The 16,706-nt window shown below is 50.9% G+C and overlaps 2 protein-coding genes across 2 annotated transcripts in view; both read right to left on the bottom strand.

The window, feature by feature from the left end:
* LOC308052349 (olfactory receptor 14A16-like) overlaps window positions 1-16,706 on the bottom strand; it is a gene marked incomplete at its 5' end in the record, with an annotated part of 255,248 nt that overhangs the window by 63,273 nt on the left and 175,269 nt on the right. The window lies entirely within an intron of this gene.
* Window positions 7,257-8,171, bottom strand: LOC308052360 (olfactory receptor 14J1-like; the record flags this gene model as incomplete). Its single annotated transcript, XM_080364441.1, has 1 exon — window positions 7,257-8,171. The coding sequence occupies one exon, from the start codon at window positions 8,169-8,171 to the stop codon at window positions 7,257-7,259; it is 915 nt and encodes a 304-aa protein (XP_080220567.1).

The raw sequence follows: 16,706 nt of genomic DNA, 5'->3' as shown, positions 1-16,706 counted from the left end.
GAGTGTGATGCCCAGTGCAGGACAATGGTGTGACACTCCCTGGGGGTGCAAGGAGGCAATGGGGTGCCATGGCCATGACAACCATGTGTCTCCTCTTAGGCCTCGCTGGCAGGGACATCAGCCATAGGCAAGGGGACAAAGACCTTGGCTCTTTCAGGGACATCCAGCCTTGCCAATGACCTTGGCCATGTCCACCATGGTCCATCCTGCACTGTCCCAGGCCTGTGGCTGTTTCCCCAGTGGCTGCAGACATCCCTTGCGCTTCCCCACCTTGTTCTCAGCCCCGTGTGTCCACACCTGTGCTGCTCTCTCTCCATCCTCACCAGCTGTTCCTGGAAACACAAAGCCATGACTGATCCAGAGTCCCTCTGAATGACCACAGCACTGTGCTCAGAATGACATTTCCTGATCCTGAGCTCCACTCTGGACCTCCAGAGCTGCAATGTCTGATGGTTTTCCTTCCTCATTCTGTTTCCCTGCTCCCATCATCTTGAAAAGCGATTTTAAGGATTTCTGAAGCTACTACTGCCCTTTCTTGTCATGGTTTTACCATAGCCACCAAGACCATGAGAGCTGCTCACATCCTGCCCCCAGTCCCCAAGTGGGATAAGGGAGAGAATGGAATGGGAAGGGAGAAACTTGTGGGTTTAGAGAGAAAATTAATAAGACAATAAAAATAATACACTACTACTAATAATATACTAAAATGCACATAAAGTAAAATATATGACACTCAGTGCCATACCCCACAGAACTCCAGTTGTGCTGAACAGGCAGCCCAAAAGAAGAGAGCACCCTGGTCCTGAACAGCTGATCCAGGCAAGAGAAAGTACAAGTGCAAAAAGCAGAGAGGCCGAAGGGCCAACTGAAAAACTGGAAAACATCGTAAAACTGAACTAACACTGAACTCCCAATAGAATGGAACTTCCGAACACAGCTAAGCAAAGCAGAGAGAAAACCAAAACTAATGGGCTGGAAAAGGCATCTCCAGCTTTATACCAAGCATGACGCTAATGGTAGAGAATAGCTCCTTGATTGACCTGCATGTCAATCCAGGTGCTGTCCTGTCTGTGTCCCCTCCTGCCAATCTGCATCCACAGCTGGATGGCCAAAGAAGTCCTTGGTTTTCCTGACAACAGCCGAGATATCAGTGAGTTCTGACATTCCTTTCATAGCAAATGGCAAACACTGTAAAGCTGCTAAAAGACAAAATGAACTCTACCCCAGGGAAGAAACAGCGTTATCTCATTATTCTCATAGTAAATCTAAACAAAAGACTGTACTGGCTGTGAAGGAGAGAGGTTCAAAATGCATGAAGAAATCAACTCAGTTTCAGTAGAAACAGCACGTTTCCTCAGGCTCCCCTTCACCAGGCTAAAGCAGTTTGGGTCTCTCAACATCTCCACACGTGACCCAGATGTTCTCTGGCCACACAACAGCTCCTCCCGTTCCTCCAGAATGGGGAACCTCACACTGGGACACACGGCTCCAGATGTGACCGCACCAGTGCTGAGTCACGATGGACAATAACTGCCCTTGTCTGGGTGGCCACGCTCCTCCCAGTGCAGCCCAATGTGCTCGTGGGCATGTTCCTGCTCAGCACCACTGAGAACTGGCTGAACATCCAGGCTCAGAGGGTTGTGACCAGTGGCACAAAGCCCAGCAGGAGGCACCATGAGGAGCATTGAAGGACACCATATCCCCACCCAACATCTCCTCCTACAGGTGTCTCTTGGGTCCCTGGAACCACCTCAGTGCCAAGGGGGAGAGCACTGCCTGTATGGGGTGGAGGAGATGGGATCTGGAATGAGGGTCCAGGGGCAGTTTCTCCTGGTTGTTCATGCAGCAACAAGCTGGGCTGGATATTTGGAGAGAGGAACTCTTCCTAAGGGCCTCCAATGGGCTTGGGAATGGTCCAGATGCATTCAAGGACCTTTATGTCCGGGTTTTAAAATATATGGGTCCCAGAACTGCACACAGGACTCAAGATGAGGCCGCACTAATACTGAATACAGCAGCATAGTCACCTCTTTTGACCACATGGCCATGCTGTGTTTGATGCACCCCAGGATGCCATTTACCGTCTTGACTGCAGGGGGACAGTGTTGCCTCCTGTTGACCCTGTGGCCAACCATCACGCCAGATCCCTTTCTGCAGGGCTGCTCTCCAGCCACTCTCTCCCAGTCTACACTTGCACTCAGTGTTACTCTATCCCAGGTGAACAATCCAACTCTTGGAGTTGTTCAGTTTCATGCCCAGTGCTGGGTCCTGCACTTGGGTCACAACAACCCCAGGCAGCACTACGGGCTCAGGGAAGAGCGGCTGGAAATCTGCCCAATGGAAAAGGCCCTGGGGGTGTTGATGGACAGTGACAGAACATGAGCCAGCGTGTGCCCGGGTGGCCAAGAAGGCCACCAGCATCCCAGCATGCATCAGGAATAGTGTGGCCAGCAGGACCAGGCAAGTGATTATCCCTCTGTTCTTGGCACTGGTGAGGCAGCACCTCAAATCCTGTGTTCAGTTTGAGGCCCCTCACTACAAGAAAGACCTTGAGTTGCTGGAGTGAGTTCAGAGAAGGGCAACAAAGCTGGTGAGGGGTTGTGAGAACAAGTCAGATGGGGAGCAGTGGAGGTAACTGGGGCTGTTCAGCCTGGAGAACAGGAGGCTGAGGGGAGACCTTATAGCTGTCTACAGCTGTCTGAAAGGAGGTTTTATCATGGTGGGTGTTGGTCTCTTCTCCCAAGTAACAAGTGATAGGACAAGAGGAAATGGCCTCAAGTTGCACATGGGGAGGCTTAGATTGGATATTACGAAGAAATGCTTCAAGGAAAGGGTTTTGAAGCAATGGAACAGACTGCCCAGTGAGGTTGTGGAGTCCCCATCACTGAAGGTGTTTAAAACACAGATAGATGGGGCTCTTAGGGACATGTTTTAGTGCCAGATTTAGGTTATGGTTGGACTCGATGATCTTAAGGGTCTCTTCCAGCCACAATTATTCTATGATTCCATGATAAGTCATGTTTGCTATTTTCTTTCTCAGAGGACCATGCAGCCTCCCTGAGAGCCAGGACTTTTCTGAGGTGTTGGAGAGACGTCTCACGGTCACACCAGCCAGTTCCACCAGCCCCTGTCTGTCCCTTCCCAGACCAAACCTTTTCTCCATATCCCAAACTTCCAGGCGAGTTTCTGGGACACAGCAAATGCTGTGCTGGTCTTCTGGGCTTGTTCAGAGAGAGCAGCTTGCCAACATGGTGATGAGCTCTCTGTGCACCTCAAAGTCTTCCTGACCATTTTTCTCAGTGCTCCACTTGCACCCAACCTTTCTGGTCCTTGAGCTGTACATGAGGGGACTGAGAAGGGATGTGGGGTAGGATTAGACAAAAGGCTTTGTCAAACTGTCTCGGGAGGTCTGTTCTGGGCATCCCACAGTCCAGGATGAGGCTGCTGGAGAAACCAGTGGCATTAGTGAGGTGAGAGATCCAGGAGGAGAAGGCCTTGTGCCTGTCTACACTGGGGTAGAGCAGTGATGCATTCATGGGATGCCCATGTGAACAGGAAGGGGACAAATGGCTCTAAAATGCCTTCCAGCCAGTTCTTTACCCATCGCAGATACACCATACAGGCCACGAGCTGCCGCTTCTCCAGGAGATGCTGTGGGACACGGTGTCAAAGGCTTCACTGCAGTCTAAGGACACAACACCCACAGCCCGTGTGACACATTCACTGCCCACGACAGACTTTCCCTCATCTGCTCAGCGGTCACCTTGTCACAGAAGGAGATCAGGCTGGTCAAGCAGGACCTGCCTTTCATCAAGCCATGCTGATTGGGCCCCATTGCTCGTCTGTGTGTGTGACCTCACAGTCCTTTCCCACCTATGTTCGTGCTGTTGGCCAATCCCCTGCAGAGGCAGAAGTGACCTCACAGTGCCCTCCACACCCATTGGTTCCTACTGGACTATGAGTTCCTGAGACACAATTGACCACATGGCATCGTACCCACCATCACCCTCCTGTTCAGTGTCCAGCACCTCTGGGGGAAGAACCTTTTCCTCATGTCCAACCTAAACCTCCCTTGACACATCTTCCTGCCATTACCTTGGGCTCCTTCACTACTCACCAGAGATAAGAGATCAGTACCTTCCCTTCCTTCTCCCCTTGTGAGGAAGCTGTAGCCACCATGAGGTCTCCTTTGAGTCTTTTCTTCAGCTCTGATGCTCAGAAACCCCTTGGTTTGTTTTCTGTAGCAGAAAGGAGAAGCCATGAGCTCCAGCCTCTTTCCCTGCAGGCTGCCGACACCCATCTCGCTTCCCCACCTGCTCTCACCCCAGCATTTCTGCACCTTCACTGCAGTGTCTGCACCCGCACTGGCTGCTCTTTGGAACACAAACCAAGGGCTGATCCAGCACCCTCTGGGTCACCTCTTGCACCACAGCACTGCCCTTCCAGTGACATTTCTTCCTCCTCGTATCCATTCCTCACCTTCCAAGTAGACTCCTTTTTTCTCTTTCCTGCTTCTTCCCACTATCAAGAAAAGCTCGACCATCTCATAAACTGCCCTTCATGCAGGGAACCCAACCCGTTAGGCTTCTTGTGCTCTTTTACCTGACCAGAGAGAAGTCACCTCGCCTTGTGCTTCTAAATCCCATGAGTGCTGCTGGCCTTTCAGCTTCTCTGACAGACACGACCATGTCCCTGCCCATGTCCCGCCTTGTTCTCAGGTGGGATGGACATGACAACCCGTCTCTCTTCCTGGGTAAGACCTGTGGGCCCTTGGGCAGAGGTTCTTTCCCAGCCATGTCCCTGCTGCTGGGCTGTCACCTCCAGACACAGAACTGACCCCACTGTCCCTTCACAGCCACATTTTTCTGACTGGATTATGAGTGTCTGAGACACAACTGACCTCACAATACCACACCCATCCATCCCCCTCCTTAGCACCCAGGACCTGACCAGACTGAACCGTGCTCTACACAGTCCTACCCCTGCCCCTCTTTCCCACATGCCATAGACACCCATCTCGCTTCCTCACCTTGTTCAAATTATTCCAATACATTTCCTACTAACAATGAGAGTGAAAAGCACTCCTCACTGGAACTGCTGTACTTCTGTTAACACAGCACATATGTCCTCTTTTGCCTTTTTTTTTTTTTTTTCCTATTCTTCCACCTATTCTCTCTGCAGAAACCTGTCCAAGGCAAAAACTCTGTCAAATCACAGAATAACTCAGGTTTGCAGAGAGCCCTTGTCTCACTCATCTTGTCTGACTCTCCTGCTCAGGGTGAACCAGGTGAGGCTGCTCAAGGCCTCCACTCAGGTTGCATCATCCTCAAAGGTACTGAAAGTGCTCTCTGGTACATCATAGAAGGGGAGAATAAGATGTTCAACAGTGTTGTCCAAGTGCTGGTCACTGAGAGATGACACCAGTATCTGGCTGCACACAGGACTTTGTACCACTGGTAATATTTGGGCTTGATGGTTCAGACAACTTCCCACCCAGCATCCACTTCTTGAGCCCCATCAGCACCACTCTGGTCAGAAGGAGACCATGGCTGAGCCTTGCAAACGCCCTGTACACAATATGACTTTCTTTCCCCTGTCCCTTTGGGTTCAGCAATCCCTTCCTTGTCCTTCACATTCCTGGAAATGGCCGCAGGAGGACGTGTCCCATCCCCTTCCCAGGGAGGGAGGAAGGGTGTCCAGCCTGTAGTTATCCCAGTTCCTATCCCTGCTCTTCTTGAAGATGGGTTTGAGGTCTGTGTTTCCTTAGGACCCCAGAACCATTCTGGTTTCTATGGCACTTTTGAGATCACAATCTGGACTCACAAGAAAGGGTGACAGAGCAGACTGGAGCACTTGCAGTGATCGTTTTCAAGGCAGCTGAGATGAATCTCACTGATCCAGTGGGGTTTGTTCCTCGAGTCACACACAGAAATGTCACGTTCTGTCAGCTGTCCACATCTGAGCTGGCCTCATGGGCTCCTTATGCACCCAGGGATGCTCAGAGACAGAGTCTGTCCCTTTTACACACACAGGCAGGAGTTACAGTGTTCCTCTGGCCTCCTTTTGGCACTCCTAAAGCATGGGAGTCACTTCAGCCCTGTGCTGTGTCACCCTGCTCTGCACTCATCTGACATGTCCCACGTCACGAGGAATGGACAGAGGGAGCTCAGTTCAAGGAAGCACAACCCAGTGCTGCATTCAGGTGATTTCCCATAGGTTGTTCCTCCTAATATAAAGTGACCTCAGGACCTCGTCTGTGCCACAGGCCTTAATGGAATGGAAAGGAATAGTTGATGGTGTTTGTGCTCACTCAGGTTCATGTCACCTCACATACATGATGTGCGTGTTCACATCTCATCTGTACAAAGCAAACATGGATTGCTGAACTATTCATTGAGTGTCCATCCATGGAGGGAAGAAAAACCTCTGTGGGTGAGAGGCCAGTGCTGGAAATGGTGGTTGTGAGGGGCCAGTCCATGGTGATTGACCTGGGGCTCCTTCCACGGGGTGTCCAGTGCACAGGGGCACAGCCCAGCCCTGCTCTGCTGGTCCTGCAGGTCTCTGGCAGGAGCCTGGCCGTGAGAGGACACTGCTGTGTGACAGCCCTGCACACACACACTGTTCAGCTGCACACTGGGGTTTGAATCTTTGGGACACTATTGTAAGCATATGCTTGAAGACATAAACCATCATGTATTGCCCATAGGAGATCACCTTTCTCTGTAGAAAGGCTGTTGTGAGGCCAGTTCTGTCACAGCAGTGCCCATTGCCTGTCCCTGCCTGCGCCCACAGCACTGACACACAGCAGGACGGTGACCAAGCTACCAGAGCACTCAGGCCTTGCACCAACACCAGGGATGAGAAGGAGAGTGTGGGAGTTGAACCAGAACAGCTCTGGAAGAACAAGCGCTGCTGCTCCCTGGCAGGGCTCCAAGGCTGGATTTCTTTCCCCTCCTTCCATCACAGAAACTATCCCTGCAGCTCCAAAAAGGCCTTGCAGCAAGGATATAGCAAAAATCAAGTCACTACGAGAAACGTTATTTTGTTTAAATACAACCAGACCATGGCTCCTCATTTACACAGCCAGGGATTATAAAAGAAGAGCAGACAGTGAATTAGAAAGTGGATGACAAATTATCACAATAAAAAAAACAACCAATAAAAACAGATAACACAGATCACAGGCTGCTCCGGTAATTCGTTACATTAAAACTGCTATGTAGAAGCAGATGGGCGGTTTAATGCTTCAGAAAAAACTAAGATATGAGTTTGCACAAAGCATCCTTGAGCTCCTGGTTCCTCATGCTGTAGATGAGAGGATTCACTGCTGGAGGCACCACTGAGTACAGAACAGACACCATCAGATCGAGGGATGGGGAGGATATAGACGGGGGCTTCAGGTAGACAAACATGACAGTGATGATAAAGAGAGAGACAACGGCCAGGTGAGGGAGGCAGGTGGAAAAGGCTTTGTGCCGACCCTGCTCAGAGGGGATTCTCAGCACGGCCCTCAAGATCTGCACATAGGACAGCACAATGAACACAAAACACCCAAATAACACTAAGACACTGACCACAAGAAGCCAGATTTCCCTGAGGTAGGAGTATGAGCAGGAGAGCTTGAGGATCTGGGGGATTTCACAGAAGAACTGGCCCAGGACATTGCTCTTGCACAGGGGCAGTGAAAATGTGTTGGCCGTGTGCAGCAGAGAATAGAGAAACCCAGTGGCCCAGGCAGCTGCTGCCATGTGGACACAAGCTCTGCTGCCCAGGAGGGTCCCGTAGTGCAGGGGTTTGCAGATGGCAACGTAGCGGTCGTACGACATAACGGTGAGAAGAGAATACTCTGAACCAAGCAAGAAACAAAAAAAGAAGACCTGGGCAGCACACCCTGCATAGGAAATGACCCTTGAATCCCACAGAGAGTCGGCCATGGATTTGGGGACAGTGGTGGAGATGGAGCCCAGGTCGAGGAGGGCGAGGTTGAGCAGGAAGAAGTACATGGGGGTGTGGAGCTGCTGGTCCCAGGTTATGGTGGTGATGATGAGGCCGTTGCCCAGGAGGGCAGCCAGGTAGATGCCCAGGAAGAGCCAGAAGTGCAAGAGCTGCAGCTCCCGTGTGTCTGTGAACGGCAGGAGGAGGAACTGGGTGATGGAGCTGCTGTTGGACATTGGCTGCTGTGGGCATGAGGACCTGTGCAAGGAGGAAGAGGTTTATATTGAGACTTCTCTGGGAAAAACCAAAGCCATTTCCCTCAGACTCTCCCACCCCGTCACACACAGAAACACTTTTCTTTTTCCAGGAGAACGTCCTGGCTGAGGCCTCGTCGGTGCTTGATGAGTGTGCGATGAAGAGCAGGGTCTTTGCCCAGGGGTCCTGAGGACTCAGCCTGACCCTGTGTGATCGAGTGGGCAGGGGCCAGTCCTGGGGTTCAGCTTTGTCAGCTGGAGCCGCTCCTGGTGCAGAAGGGACTGTCAGCATCTGTACCCCCAGGCCTGAGAAACTGAGTTGGAGAGGTTTGGTGTTTCTACAGCTCCTTCTCCCCTCCCACCCTGGGGAGTGTTGTTGCGTGTCAGAAACCCTCAGCATTTCTGCTGCACTCAGGGAGAACAGAGCGAGTCCTGCGAGACCAGAGGGTGCCTGTGGGTCAGTGCAGAGCGAGGGCAGCTGCTCTGTCCCTCTGTCCTGCTCCAGCTACCCTGAGCTGGCACCGTTCTGAGATGGGGGCTGATCACACTCCCATGTTACCCTGAAAAGCCACCAGGCACTGCTGAGAGCAGAGGGATCCTCCTCAGACCATGATAAGTCCCAACCTTTCCTAAGGTCTCTGTACACCACGTTTAGTCCAAGAAACACACTGCCCCACAGAGTGCATTGCCCACAGCCCACAGGTCAGAGCAAAGCTGGGACACGTGTGCCCATGGACACACCTGCAGGAAAGGACCCACAAGATCAGGCTGTGACTCTGCAGCTGAAACTGCCATCCCCAGAGAGCCTGACAGCAAGAACAAGATCCCAACAGCAGTGACCCAGGGCAGGGGAGCAAGAAGGAAAATGCGGTGAGGGTGGGGGTGAGAGAGGCCAGGGCAGAGGCAGCCGGGCACTCAGACAGCGTCCCCCTTCCCCAGCTGTGCAGCCACCTCCCAGACACCAACAGTGCCGGGCAGCTGCTCTCAGCCCCTGTGCTCTGCAGAGGAACTGCAGCTCTGGCTGCACAGGAGCTGCTTCATGCCTTGGAGCCCTCGGCCCTGAGGGCAGAGGCTTTGCTGGGTGGGACAGGAGGCCAGGGGGCTGCTCACAGGAGGGATCTGACCTGCAGGGGGTCACAGGGACATTTCTCTGCTCTCCCTCCCACAACAATTCCGGGTTCGGTTTCCTCTCATTTCTGATCATTTCCTTGCTGCCTGGAGATTCTCCCCTGGGAGGTGATTCCCTGTCCATGTCTGTTCCCTGTCAGTGCTCACAGACCATCCCACCCTCTGTGCCCTCCCCCTGGCCCTACAGATCCTGCCTGTTCACAGTCACTGCCTGGGGGCATCTTCCTGTCTGCAGGCTGGAAAACAGGACAGGTCAGACTAAGGCTGACGGGTCCAGCCAAGGTGATGCAGGTGCTGTGCACAGGCAGAGGGGTGGGGAAGGGATGTCATGAGCCTCCTGGCGGATGTGCTGATCACTCAGAGCTGCAGTTCAGGAGTCTCAGTGACTTGTTTCAGCATGAGAGCTCATTTTCATCTCATCCTTTCCTGCACCCCCCACCCCTTGGGAGAGGAAACTGAAAAGACAGGCTCAGGAAAGCTCCTTATCTGTCTGCTAATCCTTGCAAAGATCTTGTCATTGGGGCATCACCTTAGAAAAATCCAAGGGGTGATTTGGAGCTGTGAGCAGCCCTGACCCACACAGCACCCTCTCCACATCAGAAGCACCTTTCCTGCCCTTATCGGGGATGCTCCTTCTCCGCACAACTTGTCCCCACAGCACCATGGAAATCTCCCCCAGACAGGGACCCTGCTCTGCAGGACAGCCCTGGGGACCCCTGGGTGCTCGCCTGCAGCCACCCTCAGCAGAAGTTGTTGTCATTCCCTGTTCCTCTGACAGTGCAGCAGGGAAGCCCTGCTCTGAAGTGTGTTCTTCTCCTCTGCAACAGAGATACTGTGAGAGAGACCTAACAGATCCTGTAAATTGTGGGATATACCACCTTAAGGTCTCCCTCCAGGAAATGCAGCTGCATTGTCCTACAGCCAGAGACTTACCGTGTTAGAACTGTGATTTGTCTCATTGAATCCTCAGCAACCAACCACCCCACATTACATTTAACCTCTCTGTGCTTGGCTCCTGTGCCCTCGGTGCTGCAGGCAGAGCCCTCAGCCCTGCTGCGTGTGCAGAGGAGCTGCTCCTGGGCAGAGCTGTCTCTCTGCAGCGCTGCCGCTGCCATGAGCTCCCTGTGTCCCAGGAGCCCAGCCCAGCTCAGCAGTGCAGGAGCAGCCCATGATGTCCCTTTCTCTGTCCCCTCTGGGCTCCTCCAGGTGTCTCTGGGGCTCCAGGGGCACAAATTTGAAGTTGAAGTTATCAGTGATGTTGATTTTCTCTCCTCTTCAGAGACACTTCTTTCCAGCATTGTATTTTTCATTTTAAAAAATGAACCAGTATGAGAATAATCTTTTCTTGTCCCATCATTAGACAGGACACCAGGAATGTTACAGCAAATTTTCTAATTTCTGCAAACTAGGGAAGGAATGTCTTCAGTTAAAGGAATTCAGGCATTTTGTTCTGGTTTTACACTCCTAGGTCTAGAGAGACATTCATCAACCTTTGGCCATGTCATGTCTGTGTTCTGATTCAAAGCCTTTGCACACATGGGCTCTTGGACACTTGGCACCAGGTTTCTTGTGCAGGTCAGAGCTGGGCTGGTGCCACAGCTGGGGTGGCTCAGCCCAGATGTGAGGCCATGTCCTCAGCCAGGGACCTGACTGGGGAGCTGGAGCTGTCAGTGCTGCAGACAGAGCTGTGACACGGATGGAATGAACTGCCAGGCAGGGTGGCAGGAGTGAGTTCATCTGGTCTGCAAGGACAGCAGCCTCCAAGTACAGCAACAGTCCAGATCAAAACTCAGTCCAGACCTGTAAGGCAATTCAAGGGCCCATAATGAGCTGTTACTACTGCAGGAACAGTTAAACGAGAAACAAAGACACTGTGTGGACACTGATGAATATAATAAGAGAAAGAGGTGAGAATCCCTGTATCCTCTTGTCCTTCCTCTTCACCAGCCATGTGTCCCAGGCCTCTGTGACTGGAGGCAGAACAAACAGCAGCGGATGGGGATCAAGTCAGGGGTCACTGGAACTAACACAATCCTTTGCAGTCTATGGGACAGCAGGGGCAGCATCCCAGGAGCTGGGACAACAGGACCATGTCACAGTGAGGCCACTCTCCACCATCTGTGAAAGCTCATGGAGACTGGGGGGACTCCCTGAGCACTGGCAGCTCTCACACAGTGTGTGCACTTTTCAAAATGGCCCATGGGTGAGCAGGGGAACTAAGGGCTGTGCCCCAGAGCATGTCCACTGGGACCCCATTTCTGGGTGTCTGGAAGAGAAAGTGATGGGGTTTGCCCAGGAGAGGTTGTGCCTGTTCCTCCTCTTTGCTTTCTGTGAGGAAAGGACAGAGTTGTGGATGTGGGGAGAACATTGATGGTCTGTTACCAGTGATGGTCTGTTACCTGGAAGTCAGCAAGGCATTCAGCATCATCCCCCACAAAAATCTTGTACCCAAGGCAGTAAATTCTGGTCTGTGTCAGTGTGCAAGTAGATGGGTAAAACCAATCTGGATGGTTGGGCTTGGAAAGGTGCTGTAGAAAGGGAGAAAGTTTCCGGTCCTGAGGACAGTCCAGCACTGGAAGCTGTTTCCCAGGAATGCGCACTCACTCTGTCCCAGAAAGTGACCAAGATGTGTTTGGATAAAGCCCTGAGTAATGTGATCTGACCCTGCTGTGAGCAGGAGGTTGGTCAGGATGCCTCCTGAGGTCCCTTGGAGCCTGAATGACGCTGTCCTTCCTTCCCCTTCACCTTGTTAATTTAGGGAGAACTCTCAGGTTCTTCCAGACCACAGAAGTAATTCCCATGAAGTACAGGGCTGCTTTACAAGTGCCCCCAAACAGTCCTGTCCACATCTTTTCCATTCTTTTGCCCTCAGTCAAGATCTTATTTTTTGCTGTCCTAATGCCTCTCCAGAAAGAACAGCCTGTGTTGTTAACCCTTTCAGAGCAGGTTGTTTAAGAGATGTCAGCATCCATGCACAGAGTCTGCACATCAGCCAGACACAAATCCATCATTATAGAAATGGAGACGAGGCACTTGACCAGCTCCTTGCACCCAGATATCAGCGTGACATGTCTGCTGAGATGCCAGGGAACACCTAAAATCTACGTGAAGGGTATGTGAGTCCTGGTTGGGTATCCTGGCTTGTCTCCTGACCCATGTGGTGCTTCAGGCTCTGAAGAGAATCAAAACCAGCCATTGGACTGGGGTAGTTCCATTTTACACGTGTCACACAGGGCAGATGAGGGAGCTCAGAACTCCACACTCTGCGGCACTGTTGGGACTGCAGAGACTGGAAATGCAGGTGACAGTGTGTGTCAGTGCACACACATACAGATTCTGGCTTCCTTTGGGCCTTTGCACTGACCTGGGATCTGTTCCTTGGCTGCCTTGGTCTCAAAAAGAAACTGTTCTCCTATGCAACCTCCACATCACACCACATCAGAAAAAATTAAAAGGTAGAAAAATAATGAAAGAAGCACAATTTGGGAGTAATTCTGTCCAACAGGTGTACTCTTTAAATGACTAAAACAAAGACGAAGTGAGAGAAAAAGCATTGTTCTAAGAAATTCTTTCAAGACTCAACTACTGAGGTGTAGTAGATGTTTTGAAAAGCAAGAATGACTGTAAGGAATGAAATGAAAGAGCTTTAGTTTATCATGATCATCAGTGAGAATAAGGAGTTCCCTGTTACTGTTACTAGTGACAGCACCACTGTTCACAAACATCCTTCAGAGCATCTCCATTTTTCCTGGGCTCCAAAGCTCATCCTGCTCAGAGTTTGACAGGATTGCTGCAAACCCCTGTGACCCAAATCTCTGCAACTGTCTCTGCTCAACAGCCTTTTACCCCAGGAAGGGGAAAACTGTCAATGCAGACACCAACCCAGTGCCCAACCTGCCTGGAGAGCCAGGACAGTTGTGCCACACAACAGCCACCTCTGAGGGAACCTGGAGGTGATGGAACTGAGATGGTTTCAACCCAAATCAGAGAATCAGAGAATCATTTAGGCTGGAAGAGACCCTTAAGAACATGGAGTCCAACCGTAAGTCAAACACTGACAAGACAACCACTAAACCATGTCCCAAAGTGCCACATCTCCACATCTTTTAAACACCTCCAGCAATGGAAGCTCCAATCCTGAGCTGGCAGGAAACCATTGGCTGCAGTTGGACATAAGATACTGGTCATGGCTGTGAGTTCAGCCCTGACTGGCTGGAATATGGAAGGTAGAAAGGCCCCTCTTGGGCTAATCATGTATGGCAGTGCCATTTGCATGCTGTGGGCATGGCTGTGCCTGGGAGATGGGGAACGGCTGCTGCTGGGGCGGCTGTGCTCAGTCATGGCCCATGAGCTGACCCTGCTCTGCTCCTCTCTTACACTGCCCACACCTGGATGGACCTCAGGAATCATCCATGAACCTGGTGGATCCATGAACCTCATGGAGTGATGGGTATGGATCCAAATAGGGATTCAAGCAAGTGTGGGACTGGGACTCTGATGTGACTGGTGACCATTGCCAGGTGTATGAAAGAAGCTGGATGAGTTGTGAGGAACTCACAGGCATTTCCAGCTCCACAGAAAACCAGAGTTTTGCAGTTAAAGCAACAGCACTTGACATAAACACCACCCCCAAAACACAAAACACTCACACTGACCACAGGAAATGCCTTAAAAAACAGTTCAGAAAAATGTACCAGGTCCCAAGGGTCAGGGCTCGGCCATTCTGGTGATGAACAAGCATCAAGGGCTGACATGGCATCAGAGCCACCTCCACATGGCCCTCACCACCTGGAACCAGTGTCTGCAAGTCTTTCCTTCACCAGCCTCCAGGGACAGGGACCTGTACTGGTTGTTTCCTTCACAGCTGTGTCAGTCATGGCCCTTCATGGGGTCCAAACACCCTCAGAAACTTGGGGTTTGCTTCTGCCTTTCACTTCATTAGAGGTTTGTTCATTCTTTCAGTAGCTGCAGTTCAGGATCATGGCAGCAGAGGGCTCATTAACATAGAAAATGCTCTTACAAGCAAAGACTCTGTGCATCATTTTCCTAAAGGCTTCAAGTCTGGTGTGGATGATTAGAGAGATTTCTGGAATAGCCAAACAGAGAGCATTTCCATAATAAATAGGAACAAAGCCAAATTTCTTCTATTTCATTCTCTGCTCGTGCTTCTCTCCCTTTCTAGAACAGGTGGTATCAGCAGCCTCCTGTATATATTGATGTTGTACATCTCCTGGTAAAGTCTGAATATGTCAGAAAAGTGGGTGCCTAAAACACCGTGTGAGTGAGGAGACAGGTCAGGACACCTCAAGAGGAGTCACACTCCTAAGCAGGAAATCTATAAGCAGCTCCCCAAACTCCCTGTTCTGCTCATTGGCCTCTGGGATTTCCAGCACATTTCTGTACATCAGATTCTGCACTGAAGTTCGCACTGATTGTTACAGCTTCTTTGCAGGAATTGCTTCATGTTTCCTTAGAGAACTGGATGTAAACAGGCACCCGGGAATTTTTAATTAGAGGAAACAAAACAAAAAATACAATAGAACTTAATGATGTTTCTCAGTTCTGTGGTTAAATTAAGTAGTTTCCAGCGAGGTCCGTTGCCGTAACTCAAGAGTTGCCTGTAGGGAGTACGAGAGCAACTGCTGAAAGACTTGACCTGCCTGCAGCTCAAAGCAGAGTGAGAGCTGAGAGGCTCTGAATGAGCCAAGAGTGAGAGGGGAAGAACCTCTGGGGAGCGATGGAAAGTGCAAATGTGCAGACAGGCTTCTGAAGAGATGAGTTCAGACACGGTGAGCTGGGTAAGGACAGCTGGAAACTCCTGGGTGTCCAGGGGATCAAATACACGTAGTGATAGACAGAGTTCTGGCACTGCAAGCACAGGGAAAGGCCAACGTTTCATCTCCCACAGTCCATACACATTCTGAAAATTCATATTTTGGAAGGATAGAAATTCCACAGACATTTTATTGGAAATATTGAATTATTTCATCTGATGAAAAAAAGAGTGTGGGGTTTTTCGTTCTTTTTGTAGTTGTTTTTGGTTTCGTTTCTAAGTTTTGAGGGGAGTTCTCAGGTTTTTGGACTGAGCTCCATGGTCTCACTATAAGCACCCAGTGCAAACCCCGAGAGGCCCCGTGTACCTGAGGTGTTTGCCTGGGACGGGCAGGTATCAGACCAGACTGATAGAGTCATGGTGCTTTCATCATTTACAATTAGTATTCAACACTTGTGCATCTAATTAGCTAAGTTTCAGGACTGTAGGTGAAGAGGCAGATATGTGAAGAGCACTTAGAAGATGTGATAGAAGAATATTCCAGTTGATAATAGAGAATCATGGCATTATTTCAGTTGGAGGAGACCCTCAGGACCATTTAGTCCAACCACAACCTAAATCTAGCACTAAACCATGTCCCTAAGAACCTCGTCTAAATGCCTTTAAAACACCTACAGAGATGGTGACTCAACCACTGCCCTGGGCAGCCCGTTCCACCACATGACAACGCTTTCCAGGAAGAATTGTTTTCCTAATATTCAATCTAAACCTCCTCTGGTGAAATTTGGGGCCATTTCCTCTTGCCCTATCACTTGCTACTTGGGAGGAGAAATCAGCACCCTCCATGTTCCAACCTCCTTTCAGGTAGTTGTAGACAGAGATAAGGTCTCCCCTCAGCCTCCTGTTCTCCAGGCTGAACAGCCCCAGCTCCCTCAACTGCTCCTCACCACACTTGTTCTCCAGCCCCTCAGCAGCTTCGTTGCCTCCTCTGCACTCCGTCTAGTTCCTCAATGTCCTTCTATTGAAGAGGGACCCAAAAGTGAACACAGGAGTGAAGGTGGGGCCTCACCAGTGCTGAGTGCAGCAGCATAATGACTTCTGTAGTCCTGCTGGCCATACCATTCCTGATACAATCCAGGATACTGTTGATGGTGTTTTTGCGCACCTGGGCACACGCTGGCTCATGTTCAGCTGCTGTCATTCAACATCCCCAGATCCCTTTCCACCAGGCAATTTTCCAGCCGCTCGTCCCTGAGCCTGTAGCGCTGCCTGGGGTTGTTGTGACCCACGTGCTGCACCCGGAACTTGATCTTCTTAAAACTCAGACAACTGACCTCAGCCCAACAATGCAGCTGGTCCAGATCCCTCTGTGTGGCCTTCCCACCCTTCAGTTGTTCAACACTCCCACCCAACCTGGTGTCATCTGCAAACTTACTGAGGGTGCACTCGATACCCTCATCCAGATCACTGATAGAGATTAAACAGAACTGAGTTCAGTACTGAGCTCTGGAGACACCACTCATGAGCTGTCACCAATTGGATTTGGCTCCGTTCACCACAACTCCTTGGGCCTGGCTCACCAGCCAGTTCTTTACCCATTGCACATACACCATCCA

The sequence above is a fragment of the Nesoenas mayeri genome (assembly GCF_963082525.1).
Source record: "Nesoenas mayeri genome assembly, contig: SCAFFOLD_40, whole genome shotgun sequence".
Lineage (NCBI taxonomy): Eukaryota > Metazoa > Chordata > Aves > Columbiformes > Columbidae > Nesoenas > Nesoenas mayeri.
Note: the sequence above shows the minus strand (reverse complement) of the source record. Positions and strands in the feature narration are given on the sequence as shown.